The 13867-nt window shown below is 33.9% G+C and overlaps 1 protein-coding gene across 10 annotated transcripts in view; it reads right to left on the bottom strand.

The window, feature by feature from the left end:
* The window catches only part of LOC106133960 (protein NDRG3), a 77710-nt gene extending 68009 nt beyond the window's left edge, over nucleotides 1–9701 (bottom strand). For 6 of the 10 annotated variants that reach the window (XR_009657529.1, XR_009657530.1, XM_013333874.2 and 3 more), the window contains exons 1-3: nucleotides 9161–9701; nucleotides 8728–8905; nucleotides 8394–8462 (exon numbers count right to left, since the gene is read on the bottom strand). Coding sequence is in view for 8 of the 10 variants with exons in the window: in XM_013333874.2 (XP_013189328.1) it covers nucleotides 8394–8462; nucleotides 8728–8900 (242 nt within the window). In the remaining 2 variants the exon portion in view is untranslated. The remainder of the gene's footprint in view (nucleotides 1–8393; nucleotides 8463–8727; nucleotides 8906–9160) is intronic. The other 4 variants (XM_060953506.1, XM_060953508.1, XM_060953504.1 and 1 more) reach the window with 3 other exon arrangements.
* Between the last annotated feature and the right edge of the window lie 4166 nt (nucleotides 9702–13867).

Genomic DNA, 13867 nt, shown 5'->3' with positions numbered 1-13867 from the left:
TGTGCGTCATCAGAATCCTATGGGAGAGTTCTGTTGGAGGTTCGAGTGTCCATTCTGTACCATAATTCCGTTAAATATAAGTTTTGTCATCGTAGCTTCCAAACCATTAAGTCCGTGTTCCAGACGGATGAGCAGAGGTTCTTTTAGTTTTTTGTTATTATTTACTACGAAATGCCCTTAATCACATCCCTACATCTGACTACATTTTAGCAGCTTCAAAACCCGGATAAATACAAAAATCTCGTAAAATTTGCGTTTCGACATATCTAATAAACCTTTTGTCTCTACTTCCTTAAATTTGATGTAAATGATACCTGTATCAAATTTTAGCTCCCTTTTGTCAGTAGTTTCGGCTGTCCGTTGACTGTCATTCAGTCACTCAGTAGCGCAAGAGCCTTAGATATACTGTTTAAGTAAAATTCGACGATTTAGAAATCATTTTGTATAACCTTTACATTTTTAAGATCCCGTCTTACTCAGATGCTTAATAAAAGTTCAAAATAACTAAAACATGGATGACCAATAACAAAACTTATATTACACATTTCAAATTCACAAAACCTAACACTTCCGCCACTATTGAAAAAGTCATCGATTGAGATTTGTCTCTATGCATTATTCAGAGCAGATTTTCAAAGATTCTCGGAAGAACATGCTATTTGGCGCAAAGATGGAAATGATATTTCTTATCCCTATTTATACTTGCAAAGGAAACGAAGATCTTACTTTCAGGCGTTTATCTTTCTCACAAATATGTTCGATTATGTATGTATACTTGTTACTGGAATAGCACGCGGCTACGTCCGCCTTGAAGGAAATATCCTCATAATTTTAACCTCATCGTACTTTGGTAGCACCCCTAGACCACGTAAGAAACCTACACGCTAAATTTAAAATCTCTACACGCAGTAATTTGAGATGTGAGTTGATATTGCCAGTCAATCGGTCAGCCGGTGACTTATTTTGTTTATTTAAATTAATTCTTTAAATAACCACAGGAAGAGAATGAATATTATTAGATATCGAAGATCCCTTTATACACGTTTCGAATCTTTATAACATAATTTTTGCGCGATGATTCGCTCCCGTGCAATTTTTAGGAATAAAAGCCGATTAGAAGTAAATACCTCCTAAAAGCCTACCAAATTAAATAGAAATCGTTCAACCAATTATTGGGTTTATTAATTTTATTAATTACAAACGAAAATTGGGGTATTTATTTTTATTATACTAGCGAGCATGGGTGTACGGATAGTATGGTATAGATGACGTTAGCTTTAAATTCTTCAGCTCGACTTGAAACACTATGCAGCAAAAAAGCGATCTCTCTTTAATTCGATTTAGTATTCAGATTGAACTACAGCAATCCGAAGAGGCTTAGCTACCTCCGCAATTATCGGAACGTTTCTACATTAGCAAAACGTGACTTCAACTCTAATTGAAAAAAAACTATTCAAAGCGAATTCAAATTAGTTTTTCTTACGGAAACTAAATGACAACGCAGACGATTTTCAAAAAATTTATAAATCTTCTATTCACTGTGAATTGCCAGTAAAAAATATAACAGACTTATAGTTTAAATTTCCGAGAAACGTCATGACCAGTACCAATTAGTGTCGTGCATACTACAAAGACCAATATAACACGCCTAGCCCACCCTATTATTTCCTACATTACATGAAATTATATGCAGAGTAAAAGTTCAAATCAATCGTACCAAATACGTAATCATTACGCATACGCATTTTGAAAGCTCTGGCACTTTTCAGGTATAACAAAGTAAACTTCCAATTTTATTTTTCAAACAATAACTGCTACAGTGGTTAGTAGGAACCACAGTTAGAATACAGCAAGTCAAAGGTATTCCTTTCTGTCAGTAATACTTAGCAGAAAAGTATGAAAAGAAATCAACTAAGTATTATTATAATGACGGAAAGTTGCCAACTAGTTCATTTAAGCACTTAAAGATTTCCACAACCTTAAATTATTTTAAATTGAGAAAGCATTTAACGCTGATTAAAACTATGCTAGCTAAGAAGATTTAAGTCCTATTGATTTTAATTTTATAAAAGTGCATTTGAGTGTAAAGTGCGCAATGAAGCTTTTTATGCAGTCGTAGCACTATACGAAATCGTAGAACGCTACGAGCTATTACAAATATTTCCTCTCTTTGTATATTGTTCTAGAAATACCGATGCACATTTTTGTCTTTTTACGTGTCGGCGATTTTTTTGCTAAAAAGAGCCATGTTATCAACGCTATGCGTTCCAAGAATTTACGTATATTTTTGTCGCGTTACGATAAAAGCCTATTTACCTCGTTTCTAGGTAGCTTTTATTAGGAGGTATAGGTATGGCTGCTTGGAGTTAAAAAAAGTTAATTTCTGTATCGCGCAATGCAGTTTAATTACTTCTTAGAAAACCATTATTCTCTTACGACTTATTAGATTATATTGTGATTGAAGGAGGCGTAAATGTTATAACGTTTAATGCGTATCACGCTGATGGACGGTGTGGTACCTGCATATAAAAGATTTTCCAAATCCTTACTAATTACTAGTTAGAATTTTTGGATTGTTATTTGTTTTTAACTAATAAACTAGACCTATTTTGACTACATTTGGCAAAGAGATAGATTTTAAGGATTAAAATAGGCTACTTTCTGAAAATTTCCACGGTAACGGAAAAACAGGAATCATAGTTTACCGCAGGCGGTTAACAGTTAGTTTTTAATAATTGTACCAATAGTCTGTGGTACTAACATAAATGAATAATATTACTGTTTTTAAAAATAAAAGCGAAAGTTACTAAACATTTGGAAATAAGGTCGAGACGTTCAAGTGGAGCCTCCCACCTTTGGGGCTCGGCATCGACCCAGGTTCTTGGCAGTCAGCCAGGGGCACCCAAGCTAGCGCCACTTTCAATTTGTGAACGACTGTACCAACCACCTATGTACTTTTACCAGCGAACACAAATCGAAAACTTACAAATCTTATTAGAACAATATTTGCTAAGAAAATCAATAGTACTCGTAATCGGATTAAGTTAACCGTAATCGGATTTGTTTCCGAGTTTACAATCCCAAGTCCTACCCGCAGGTAACGCTTTTGTCCATTATGGAACTGAATCAATTGACCCTGTTATGTAATAACAGTGGGGCCCTTAGAATTCGTAACATGTACATATGAGTACTGGTGAATATGACGTCACAACTAATAGTTTTAACCCCGTATCGTTTTTACAATTCTTATCATTTCTGAGATTTATTCGACAGCTTTTCGTGCGCAGATAACTTATAGTTTCAGCGTCATTTAAAAAATGTAATTTATTTTATCTAATATTCATTCTATGGTATTGAAAAGTACTATAGTATAGTTTAGTTTAGTACGAGAGTTATACATTTGCTATTCTGCTTAGAGTCGGCAAGTTATTTCTGAGAACATACGCGATGTCACGTTCTTGTGTTCCCAGAAGTTAGATGCAGCTAGTTTCCAAGATGTGTGTCAGGCATCCGCCGACTTATCATCCCAAACAACTTTTGCTAGTTTAACTAGCTTATGTACATATAATAGTTTCGTTGCGAATAGTTACTATACAAATGCTATTTAAATTTACTTGCGTATACAAGACTAAATTAAAGATATCTTAATTTCTTTGAAATATATTTGTGTAAATCATAATTATTGAGGAAAAGACGTCCACAAAGTGCTATTGAAAAGCATTCTGCATGGTCAATTTATATGGCAATAAGTGTGCCAAATCTTTAAGCGCACATTTTTTACAATGTTAAGTGGTACTTTGGTTACATGACATTTCCAGTCTGAGATGCAAGGTCGCTGGTTAAGTATAACAAAATATAGCCGGAAATATTTTAGCTGGCATTCCCCCGACTTGCTAAAAAGCGGATGCTCTCACTAAAAATTTTACAGTTTGATTACCGTGTTCATGTCGTGTAAAATTTTCTTCAGCAAAAATACTTCTTTTTATCAAGTTTCCGTCCTTGTGAGGAAAATTAAAATCTGATTCAATGGCTCCTGGAGTCTTTTATGCGTCGCATAATTTAGATGACAAGAAAAACGAAGAAAATATTGAAGCTATTGAAAACCATTTCTTTGTTGATTCCTATTATCGTTTCAATTTTTTTTTAAACTAACTATGACCAGCATTTGATATACTCTTAGGTTACTTAATAAAATGGCCCTTTGATTTTTTTCCTCATAAAAACTAGACACAACACTGCAAACATATGTAGTACAAGAAGTTTCTGCAAATATTCCGTTCGGCCACTTGCATGACAGTAACCTGTTTTTGCTCGCGACTTCAATGGGAACAATCATAAGTTTTTTTACGTTTCGTAGGAATTTCGTAACTCCTCCTAGTGCTCCCAACGCTATTCAAAGAACAAACATTAAAATTTCATAAAGTTTTAGGCAAAAATGGCGCAAATTTGAGCAGCTACACTCATAGTATTACACATTTTATAGATACTTACTTTATACCTAACTTTTGTATTATTATAATCTAGAACTAAAGTGAAAATATCCATTAATGATTGAATGAAACAGAAAAATATGAACTAATTTCGTTCTATGATGCTGTGAGCGATATCTTCGGCAAACGTATGATTTTATTCTATAAATAGCAGCACTAGTGCAAATAGCTTATTTTTAGCACACGTATATTTTTTCCTAAGTTATGGCAAAAGTGTTCGAATGAACTTGTGACCTTTTACCAACTTTTAGACTAAATAATTCAAAGAGAAAATATTCGGAAAATAATGATATACCCTTCTATAGAATGGAATAAAATATGTTCCATTGCATAACAAGAAAATTGCTCGGACTTCCATTTTAGAATAAGAAAGTGGTTTTCATCTGCGGCTTCACTGATATGTACGTATATTGTTGTAAATTTTGTCCAAATCCGTAGATAGTAGATAACACACTAGTAACTAACAAAAATTTTGGTACTGTGTATATAGTCACAGACTTTCGGATTTATTAAATTAGTAAGTATGCTAAATATTTACCTCCCAATACATAGCATGATCTCAATTTTATCATTAAGCATGTATATGTGCAGTATGTATATGTCTCAGTCCTGTCAAGGCTGTTGGCTCTGTCTGCAACACTGGATAAAAGCTTGTAAACTGACTGACTAAAACGTGATCAAATCATCATACATTTGTACGAGCATAATATCGATATAAATTTCTACGTTTATACTTTCTCAGGTGTTCATAAAAACTGATTAATAATATAATGGTGTACTTGGACAAATGATGGATGATCACAGACGAAGTGAAATTGATGTCCCCGTGTTTTGGTGCGAAATGTAGAAATATTATTACATTTTAATATCTAGGTATTTATAACTATATATTCCGTGAAGTATGTATTTGAAAATTATGTGGTATGTTTTCGCAACCAACATCATACTACTTACCTACATATTCAATTTTATTATATTTTAAAGACTGCGTTACGCGACTGTTAAGAAATATGTTTATTTGAAATTTTGGAAATTCCCTTAATTAGCAATAGTTTCGATTAGTCATCTGTATCTAAAACTACGTACATATATTCCACTAAGAATAGAAATTATATAAAATGTACATATTTTTTGTTTTTCAGTTTTTTTAATTGATTGAAGCTTTAACATGATGCACAAAAGGCAACCTTATTGCAATATGCAATGTCTTCCAGGCAACCACAAAAACATTGCGTGAGAGAGAATAAGATGCTGGAAAATGCTGGATATATAACGCTCTGACCACTGAAAATTCAAGCTTCTACATTAACAATGAAGTTCCAAGCGTGTCGAACACAGAACTGTGCTAAGACTGTGTCCTCAGCTATAGCGCAAATACCTAAGTTGTTATGTAGGAATATTGCCTCAGTGCTAAAGGATGAGCCATTCGGGACACAACTTGTGGAAATTCCTCCAACTAGTTTCTCCAGGATAAAACTGGTTCGTGCTAGATTGTCGGAATGACACACCCTGACCACAAATAGTAACAGGGCGGTGCCCAGTGTGAAAGAAAGGAAGGGTGCACATTAAGTGTAAACGTTAACGTGGTTTGTCTCCCGCATATTTTCAACATAAAAAGTCAGTCTTGAAATACTCGTTTCTTTAAGTATGTATTGTTTTAAATGACCGATTCGGGTTTTTTTTAACTTTAAATTCATAATAAACAAGACAGCTTTGGAAAGTTTCAAAGGATTTGCACAATTGATGCTCTTTTTAACGATAATAAGCAACAAGATTTTTTTTTTCCATTGAATCCATTGGAGTAATAAATCCGCATACTAATATTATAAATGCGAAGCGAACAATTTTTTATAATGTATAAACATACAATGCCCAATCGTGCCCTGGCCGCCGCTGCGTTACAGAAGTCGACAAAGAAAGATGTTGTCATAATCTCTAGCCTATCTTCCTCCTTATTTGAGGGGAAAGAAGCATGATAAAATGTTTACACATACATCAATACCACTATATTTCTTATACATTAGATATGCAGACCATAAACCACAGATGTTGGTCTGGAATGCACTTAGCGCACGTGCACGTATTAAATTTCCCCGGTAAGGTGAAAAACAGGCATCCACTGAGTATTTATCATTTGTTTATTAATTTTGTTCTAATTATGAAAAAAATGTTTTGTTTTTCAAAAAGGATATAAGGTATAACTTAAAGACTGTAAGTAAGAGTGTAATAAAATACATTAAAGAAAAATAAGATCCAGAACAATCAGAAAATGCTTGTTTAAATCATTTATTTGTCCCGATGTATTCAGGGTCACAGCACACTACGCGCCTTCGCCAGAGACCGTATCAAGAACAACTATTTGCCACATGTCCATTCCTGACCCCGTTTTCCGTTGCAGACCTCGTGTGACCTGGTTGCGTCGGTGTATTCGAGTTGCTTCCATACTTAATATGACCGTTAAAGAAGTAGTGCTAAAAATGTCTCTCCTAAAAGTACATATAATTAACTTTCCCTGGGTGTATGCAGGGACTATTTAACTGCCCAACTAATATACCTACTTCTTTCGCTTCACTTCTTGCAAGCTCATCGGTTTAGGGTTCCGAAAAATCTCTTTCAGAAGACAATTTTTATAATGCCTTTTCGATTAAAATTGTACGAAAAAAGTTTTTTATTCACCTGTCAACGTAGGTAATAACACCCTAAATAATTCTAAAATTTTTCACTATATGAACATTTCGTAAAACTGTGATATTTTCTGATAGGTATTAGGTACCTATCGTTTAAATGTCAACGTTAATGATATTTAAAATTAATCTCCGATGTGGAAGTTAATTTTACAGAATGTGATTTAATTTTACAGATTCCCTGCTATATAAAGGAAATAAGGAAATTATCGTCTTACATAATTGACTCAAATTTAACGATTTCTAATATTCCAATGAATTTAATTATAAGTAATGTTTGTTATGACGTTATTAAGGGTAGATTTCTTAAAACTAAAATCAAATTACTATATATTGTTAAGAGGCAATATGTCTTGAGTGTGAACAAATATTGACTTCATATGAAATGTTTATAGAAGGCAATGTCGAACATGACTCTATGTGATTTATATCTATGTGTTTGTATGAGTACTTCTATGTACACAAAGGAACCGCTAATACGATTAGCTTCTTCAAGCTAACAACCGCGATTGAAGAGTCGGCTATTGTTGGTCAAAAGAAGACACACATTAGAAATACTAGGATACGTAATATTCAAAGGGGGAAAGTTTAAATTCCAAACTAGGAAAATTGAGTAAAACAATCATAATGATAAGCCGCGCTTATAAATAAAAAGAGCAGAAGTTTGCTTGTTATATCTACACTCAAGTTATTAATTATTTTCATTTACGATAATCTAATTTTCGATTCTCAAAGGAGAGAACCTTCGAGAAACTTTGAGTAATTACAAATAAACATTTTAACACGACAAATAAGAATTTTGCGACGAACGCGTGAACACTTTTATTTTTTACAAATTGATTACTCTCAAGTATTACTTAATTGTAAAGTTTAAATATGATTTTGTTGCCACTGATATAATTTAAAGATCCTATTGACCTTTTAATCCTTGTCAGAATCAGACCAGCGGTTCGAAAGTTATTGCTTTATATATACCTATACAAAAAAATGTTTTGGTACCATTAGTAGGCAATGCTCGCTTCGCCCGCTCAGTTTAAATCAATGAGTCTTTTAATTTCCTTAATATACTTTAGTATAGATTTTTTTGACAAGTCATGAAAAATTTTATAAAGTTATTATTTAAATATTAATAAGTATGTTTCCTTTAATAAAATAAAATTAAATGAAATGATAAAACTAATTTTTTTTAAGACTGCAAACCAATATTTTTGATACTTACCCCAGGAGAGCAGCTTCTTCAGCATTTATGGTCGGCATTTTGTCTGGCTTGCTGATAGCTTCCGCTTCTCTGAAATAGTGCAGTGGCTGTAGCTTACCCAACATGAGCTAACGCAGGTGGCTCATTCTTTAAATAGCATGACATGAAGTTACTAATTTTCTGCATTTTTATTAAATTCAAGCTTAATTTTCAATGTCATGAAAAGTCTACCTGTTAGATTTGAATCAAGTGAAAATGTTTAAAATTTAAAAGAACTGCTATTAATTTTCATAATTACTGTCTAAAAATGGTATGGGTATAGGTGGCTAAAGCATCATGCACACAAACTACTCACTCAGTTAGAACAACTTTCATATCTGAAGTGTTCTTTTGTAATAAAGGCTCTAATTTCTTCTTAGCACCCCCAAACCGAAGAATTTTCTTTAAATCTTCATTTTTGTTGGGCAAGGTTGTGCCCTTGTAAACTTGGTCCAAAGATGTGTAAGACCCACCATTCAGCCGAGGCATGCCCACTTAACCAAAAACAGAAACAGGATATACATCCCAAACACAGAAATAAAAGTTACATCATGCAAGTGCAAGAAACACTAAAAGAAAATTTGTTAAAATAAAAACTTCAAAGTGTTCACCAAAAAGTTTTGCTAGAACAAACTAAAAAGTAAAATTCTAACTTCACTATTACAAGTAGTTACGAGTGAACAGCTGAGTTGCAAGGCAAGTGGGAAAGGGATCTGTTTTAGGGATGATTAAATTTATAAAATTCTTACCTTTTGAAAGTTGTTGTTGTTTTTAAATTCAAGCTGCAGATAAAGTTATAATCGTAAGTTGAGTTCAATACGTTATCAGAGCTGCCTGACTGACCACCGAACACTAAGGAGCCGCCGACAAGTCTGGATCATGACGGACGTAGAGCAAATTTGTAACAGCCAGCTGCAGCTCACTTCGCGTAGGAATAAAGGCGCATGCGTGTACAAATACGTCAATTATTTAATTTACAACCCGGGAAGTTATAATAAAAACTATGTAGACATTCGTCAAGGAATATTGTCTTAAAAAATATTTTTAGTAGTTGTGGCTACATAATAATAATTTCTATATGAAGTAAAATGTTACGAAGATTCTCTATCGACGGAAACTTACAGAAATCATGTTAGACAGTATCTCTATTATAAAGTTTTGAAAAAGACCTCTCATGTTCTAAAAGATGGGTGTGGGTTTTAACTAAGGTTTTATATTATTTATATTTTATGTCGATACTCATTGAATTGTTGTTACGAATTTTGTTGTTCTGTTTTCATTACATTTTTCTATTTCTACTTTCAAAATGACATTTGACAGTAATAAGTATAAACGTCAATATGTAGTACCGAAGAATGCTCAAGCTGCTAGCTGGCTACTCACTTCTCCACAGAATCTAATAACACTTTGAATAGAAGGTGTACTTCAATTTAGTTCATGCAAAATCCATTTCACTGAACACAATGGAACTATTGAGGTTCAATGACGTAGCCAGCACAAGCTTGTAGTATGATCAGTAGGCTTGCAATTTGTGTTCGCAGTACTACAGTTATTTGCATCAAAAACAAAATTGAGTAATTTTTGAGAGTTTAAATTGATGAAACATTTGCGCAGCCTCAGTAGGCTGGTTTTAGAATCACACTTTTAATCAGTGCCAGCCAAACGTGCGTTGGAAGCCCCGTATCATAGTAACGCAGTTCAAACGTACCATTCGTGAAAAGTTGCCAAAGCGGCAACAAAATGCAATACTCATCTCATCCGCTCCGGCACTCGTGATGTACTGGCCTGTGCTGATCAACGCGCTGACGGCACTTTGAACTGAAACCGGCTTTTCATGCTAAGGTATGACTCCTAAGTCTTAACTTTGGTATGCGGGTAAGGCCTCGAATTCTTATCTATGAATTGACATAAAAGTATAAATGCGTTTAGAAGTAAAACCGACCATTGTATGTATTTAAATAAATAAACGAGTTTTTGATTGTTGCAGTTGTTTTATAAATAATACTGAATTATTACCTACTATATGTATCATGCGTGTTTAAAGTGGTAGTAAGATCTGTGGGATTATTCACGAAAGAGTAATGGAACGCGAAAGTGGCCTATATCCATTACTCACGACCCTCCCCGGCTTCGAACGGGTAGCATTTAATATATATCTTCCTCAGGAAACCCTCTTTCCAACATTCAAACAATTATACAAAATCCGTCATAACTTACCGAGATTATCGCATCCATACATATAGAGAGAAAATAGGGGTAAAGTAATATAAACTTTATAATATATATCCATTTCTAGCTTAATAGCGTAATGTCCGTAAAAGTTTAGTATTCTAATTGAATTCTATTCTATGTTATAGATACTTACTACCCGTATACGGCAATGGAAGTTCCGATGTAACACCCTCTGGAGCAACTGGGCGCCCTCACACCACTCTGGTACATAGCGACGCAATTAACACCGTGCTCGGTATTAATCCGTCTCACCACAGGCAAATCCTCATCAATGACAAAACTCAAATTATCCATTTTATTTAGACTAGTAGGTATAAACAAAACGTAGGTATTTAACAAAAGTTCATATAAAAAATATATTTGTTTCGAAATTTAAAATTTCGAAGTTTGCACAATCGCGCCTGTAGCAATCAGCTCAGCTGAAGGCAAGGCAGGTAAGAGTAAACTGAATATAAATTCCGCTCAAATCAGGCGTGCCCATGCATTGTTAATTCAGCATTTACCAGTCAAGTGGAAAACTCAAGCGTTACGAATTTACATAATAGTTAATGGCAGCTATTCGATATAGTTGATGATGTTGAACTTATCGATGTAAGTAGGTATTTATAAACCACTTGCCACGATATCTGCATAATAACTTTAAAAACAGTTAAGGAAAGGTTCGTTCGTGTGAAACCTTACACCCAATCCAGGATCCATGGTCAAAAGCTCCTCTCCAAAATGGTGAGGATGCACCCGGGACCATAAGCCAGTAGGAAAAAAGATACTCGGGCCTTGTGGTTAAATCCCGATAATGGTAACTAGAATGGCATGGGTAACGTTTCTATCGCACTATTCCTATTCTGTTTCATATCATAATATCCTACTACTATTATAAAGGCGAAAGTTTGTATGGATGTATGGATGTTTGTTACTCTTTCACGCAAAAACTACTGAACCGATTACCATGAAATTTGGTATGTAGGTAGCTGAAGACCCAGAATAACACATAGGCTACTTTTTATCCCAGAGTTCCCGCGGGATTGATAGGGTTTCCATGCGGACGAAGTCGCGGGCGGCCTCTAGTAATATTATAAAGCTGAAGAGTTTGTTTGTTTTTTTTAAACACTTGCGCGTCTTAGGAACATCTGGATCGAATAGAAAAAATATTTTTGTATTGAATAGACCATTTATCGAGGAAGGCTTTAGGCTATATAACATCACAAATTGCAAATAATGGAAAATGTGAAAAAAAAACGGAGAAAATTATTCATCCTTGAGGGCTTCAATGATGCCCGAAATAACTATTACATGCGGACGGAGTCGCGAGCGCAGCTAGTGTCATAAAAAAAAGCCAAACAGCGATCGTTTATAGGGCGATAAAAACAGCTTCGTGATAGCCTTGGAGTCTGTCCATTTGATAGTACTTACATCCTTGCCTGACAGAGATACAAAAATTCAAGAAATTCTAACATAAACATATTGCAGGGCCTCTCAAAAAGACAACACTTTACTTTCCACTCAAAAGTACTCCTATTTCCCATCTTCGGATTCTGTCTTTCCATATGTTCTCTGGTATGCATTTAGTTTTTAAAATTTGAACATTATTTTGAGAACAACTCCAGTAAGTACGATTAAGTTTCTCCATGCAGCTTAACATACTCATAGGGTAGAACCTGTATGTCGCGTCAGGCGAATAAAAGTGAAATTTCTACAAAGTTATATTAATCACTGTTGGCATTACTACATCAACAATATTAGCATAATAATAATTCATAGTGCTTATGATGATTGATACATATTTTGCAACATTTCTCTTGCTATGTTATCTGCATAGCATAAATAGAAAAAAATACTATCTCAGCAAGCATAGTCAAAAATTGTTTGATGTTAAGATTTTTCCTACAAACAAATTCTTACTAAATACTTATTTTTGTTATTGATCACAGTATCATTTTCTTGAGTATAGATATTGGGCGTAAATGACTTTCAGTCAATCTCTTCCTCAGCGTTATTAATATTTTGTGATATCAATGTGGGGCAAGTGTGCAAAATAATTTATGTATCAAATCTCCTTCATAAACATATAATTTTATTATAGGTAAATGTTTGCATTTCATGGCTTAATGTTTTGTCCACAACTTATAAAACACATTGTGGCGACATCTCTACGCCACTCGTCACAACATCAAATCACACAACAACTGTCAATCATCGCGAAGAAATTGACGCGCTCAACCAATAGCAGCGAGGAATCTAAATCGCGATTTCAATGATTTCATGGATTGGAGCTATATATACAACCTCCGACACAACATCTTCGGAGCCGCGGTTCCCCAGGCATAACACCTAGCCTGGCGGAAGATCTTCCCTTTGATGGCGGTCGAGCCGAATCATCGCTCCCGCTACAACATTAATAACAATTAAAGGGAAACAATGAAATGTGTGTCGTGTTTTATTGTGTTAACTTCACACTGATTCATTTTTAGGTTTCTTATGATGGAATTGATTATGTAGGTTTTTAGTCAATGGGCAGGTGAAATCTCCTGAATTACTTTTAACCTGGTCTAAGGTCCTGGTCCACAAGCAGCATAATATTCCAGGTGTAAATCAGGTGGTTGAAATCTTGTCAATATATAACTGAAAAATATGAAAGTTTTTTCCTATTAATAATTTCAGTATGGATAAAATATAGATGAATGTGGTGTATGATCACACTCATATCAGCAGTCATAGTTTTTAAACTCTTATGGGTTGAAATAGCATGCACTGTGGTTCCACTAGATACACACAAACACACACACATGCATATTTAAAAGAATAAATATTCCATCAAATGAATACAGTCTTTAATACCAATGATTACTTAGTAAAACAGTTTATTATTCTATAAAATATAACAAAACAAAACAGAAAGAGATAGCAATCAACAATGGCAAATAAGTATGAAATACAGATATATATATTTATGTATTTAAATTCAAATAAAAAGATTCAAAAACAATAATTAAAACAATTGAGTAATATAATTATAATCTTATTATTATACTAATAAAATTGTAATATAATGGGCTTTGTGAAATAATACAACTAGTGGCTATAACCAGAATTGTTGTTTATTGTATTATTTGTGTAATTGTGTGAGTGACAGCGGTTGCTGCAAGCTATAAAGATTTGCGAACTATGACTGCAAATAAGAACAAAAGCATAAATTATAACTTCAATAAATTTACTATGCCATAACA

The sequence above is a fragment of the Amyelois transitella genome, chromosome Z (genome assembly GCF_032362555.1).
Source record: "Amyelois transitella isolate CPQ chromosome Z, ilAmyTran1.1, whole genome shotgun sequence".
Taxonomy (NCBI): Eukaryota; Metazoa; Arthropoda; class Insecta; order Lepidoptera; family Pyralidae; genus Amyelois; species Amyelois transitella.
The sequence above is the reverse complement of the archived record's forward strand: the minus strand, read 5'-3'. Positions and strand labels throughout refer to the sequence as shown.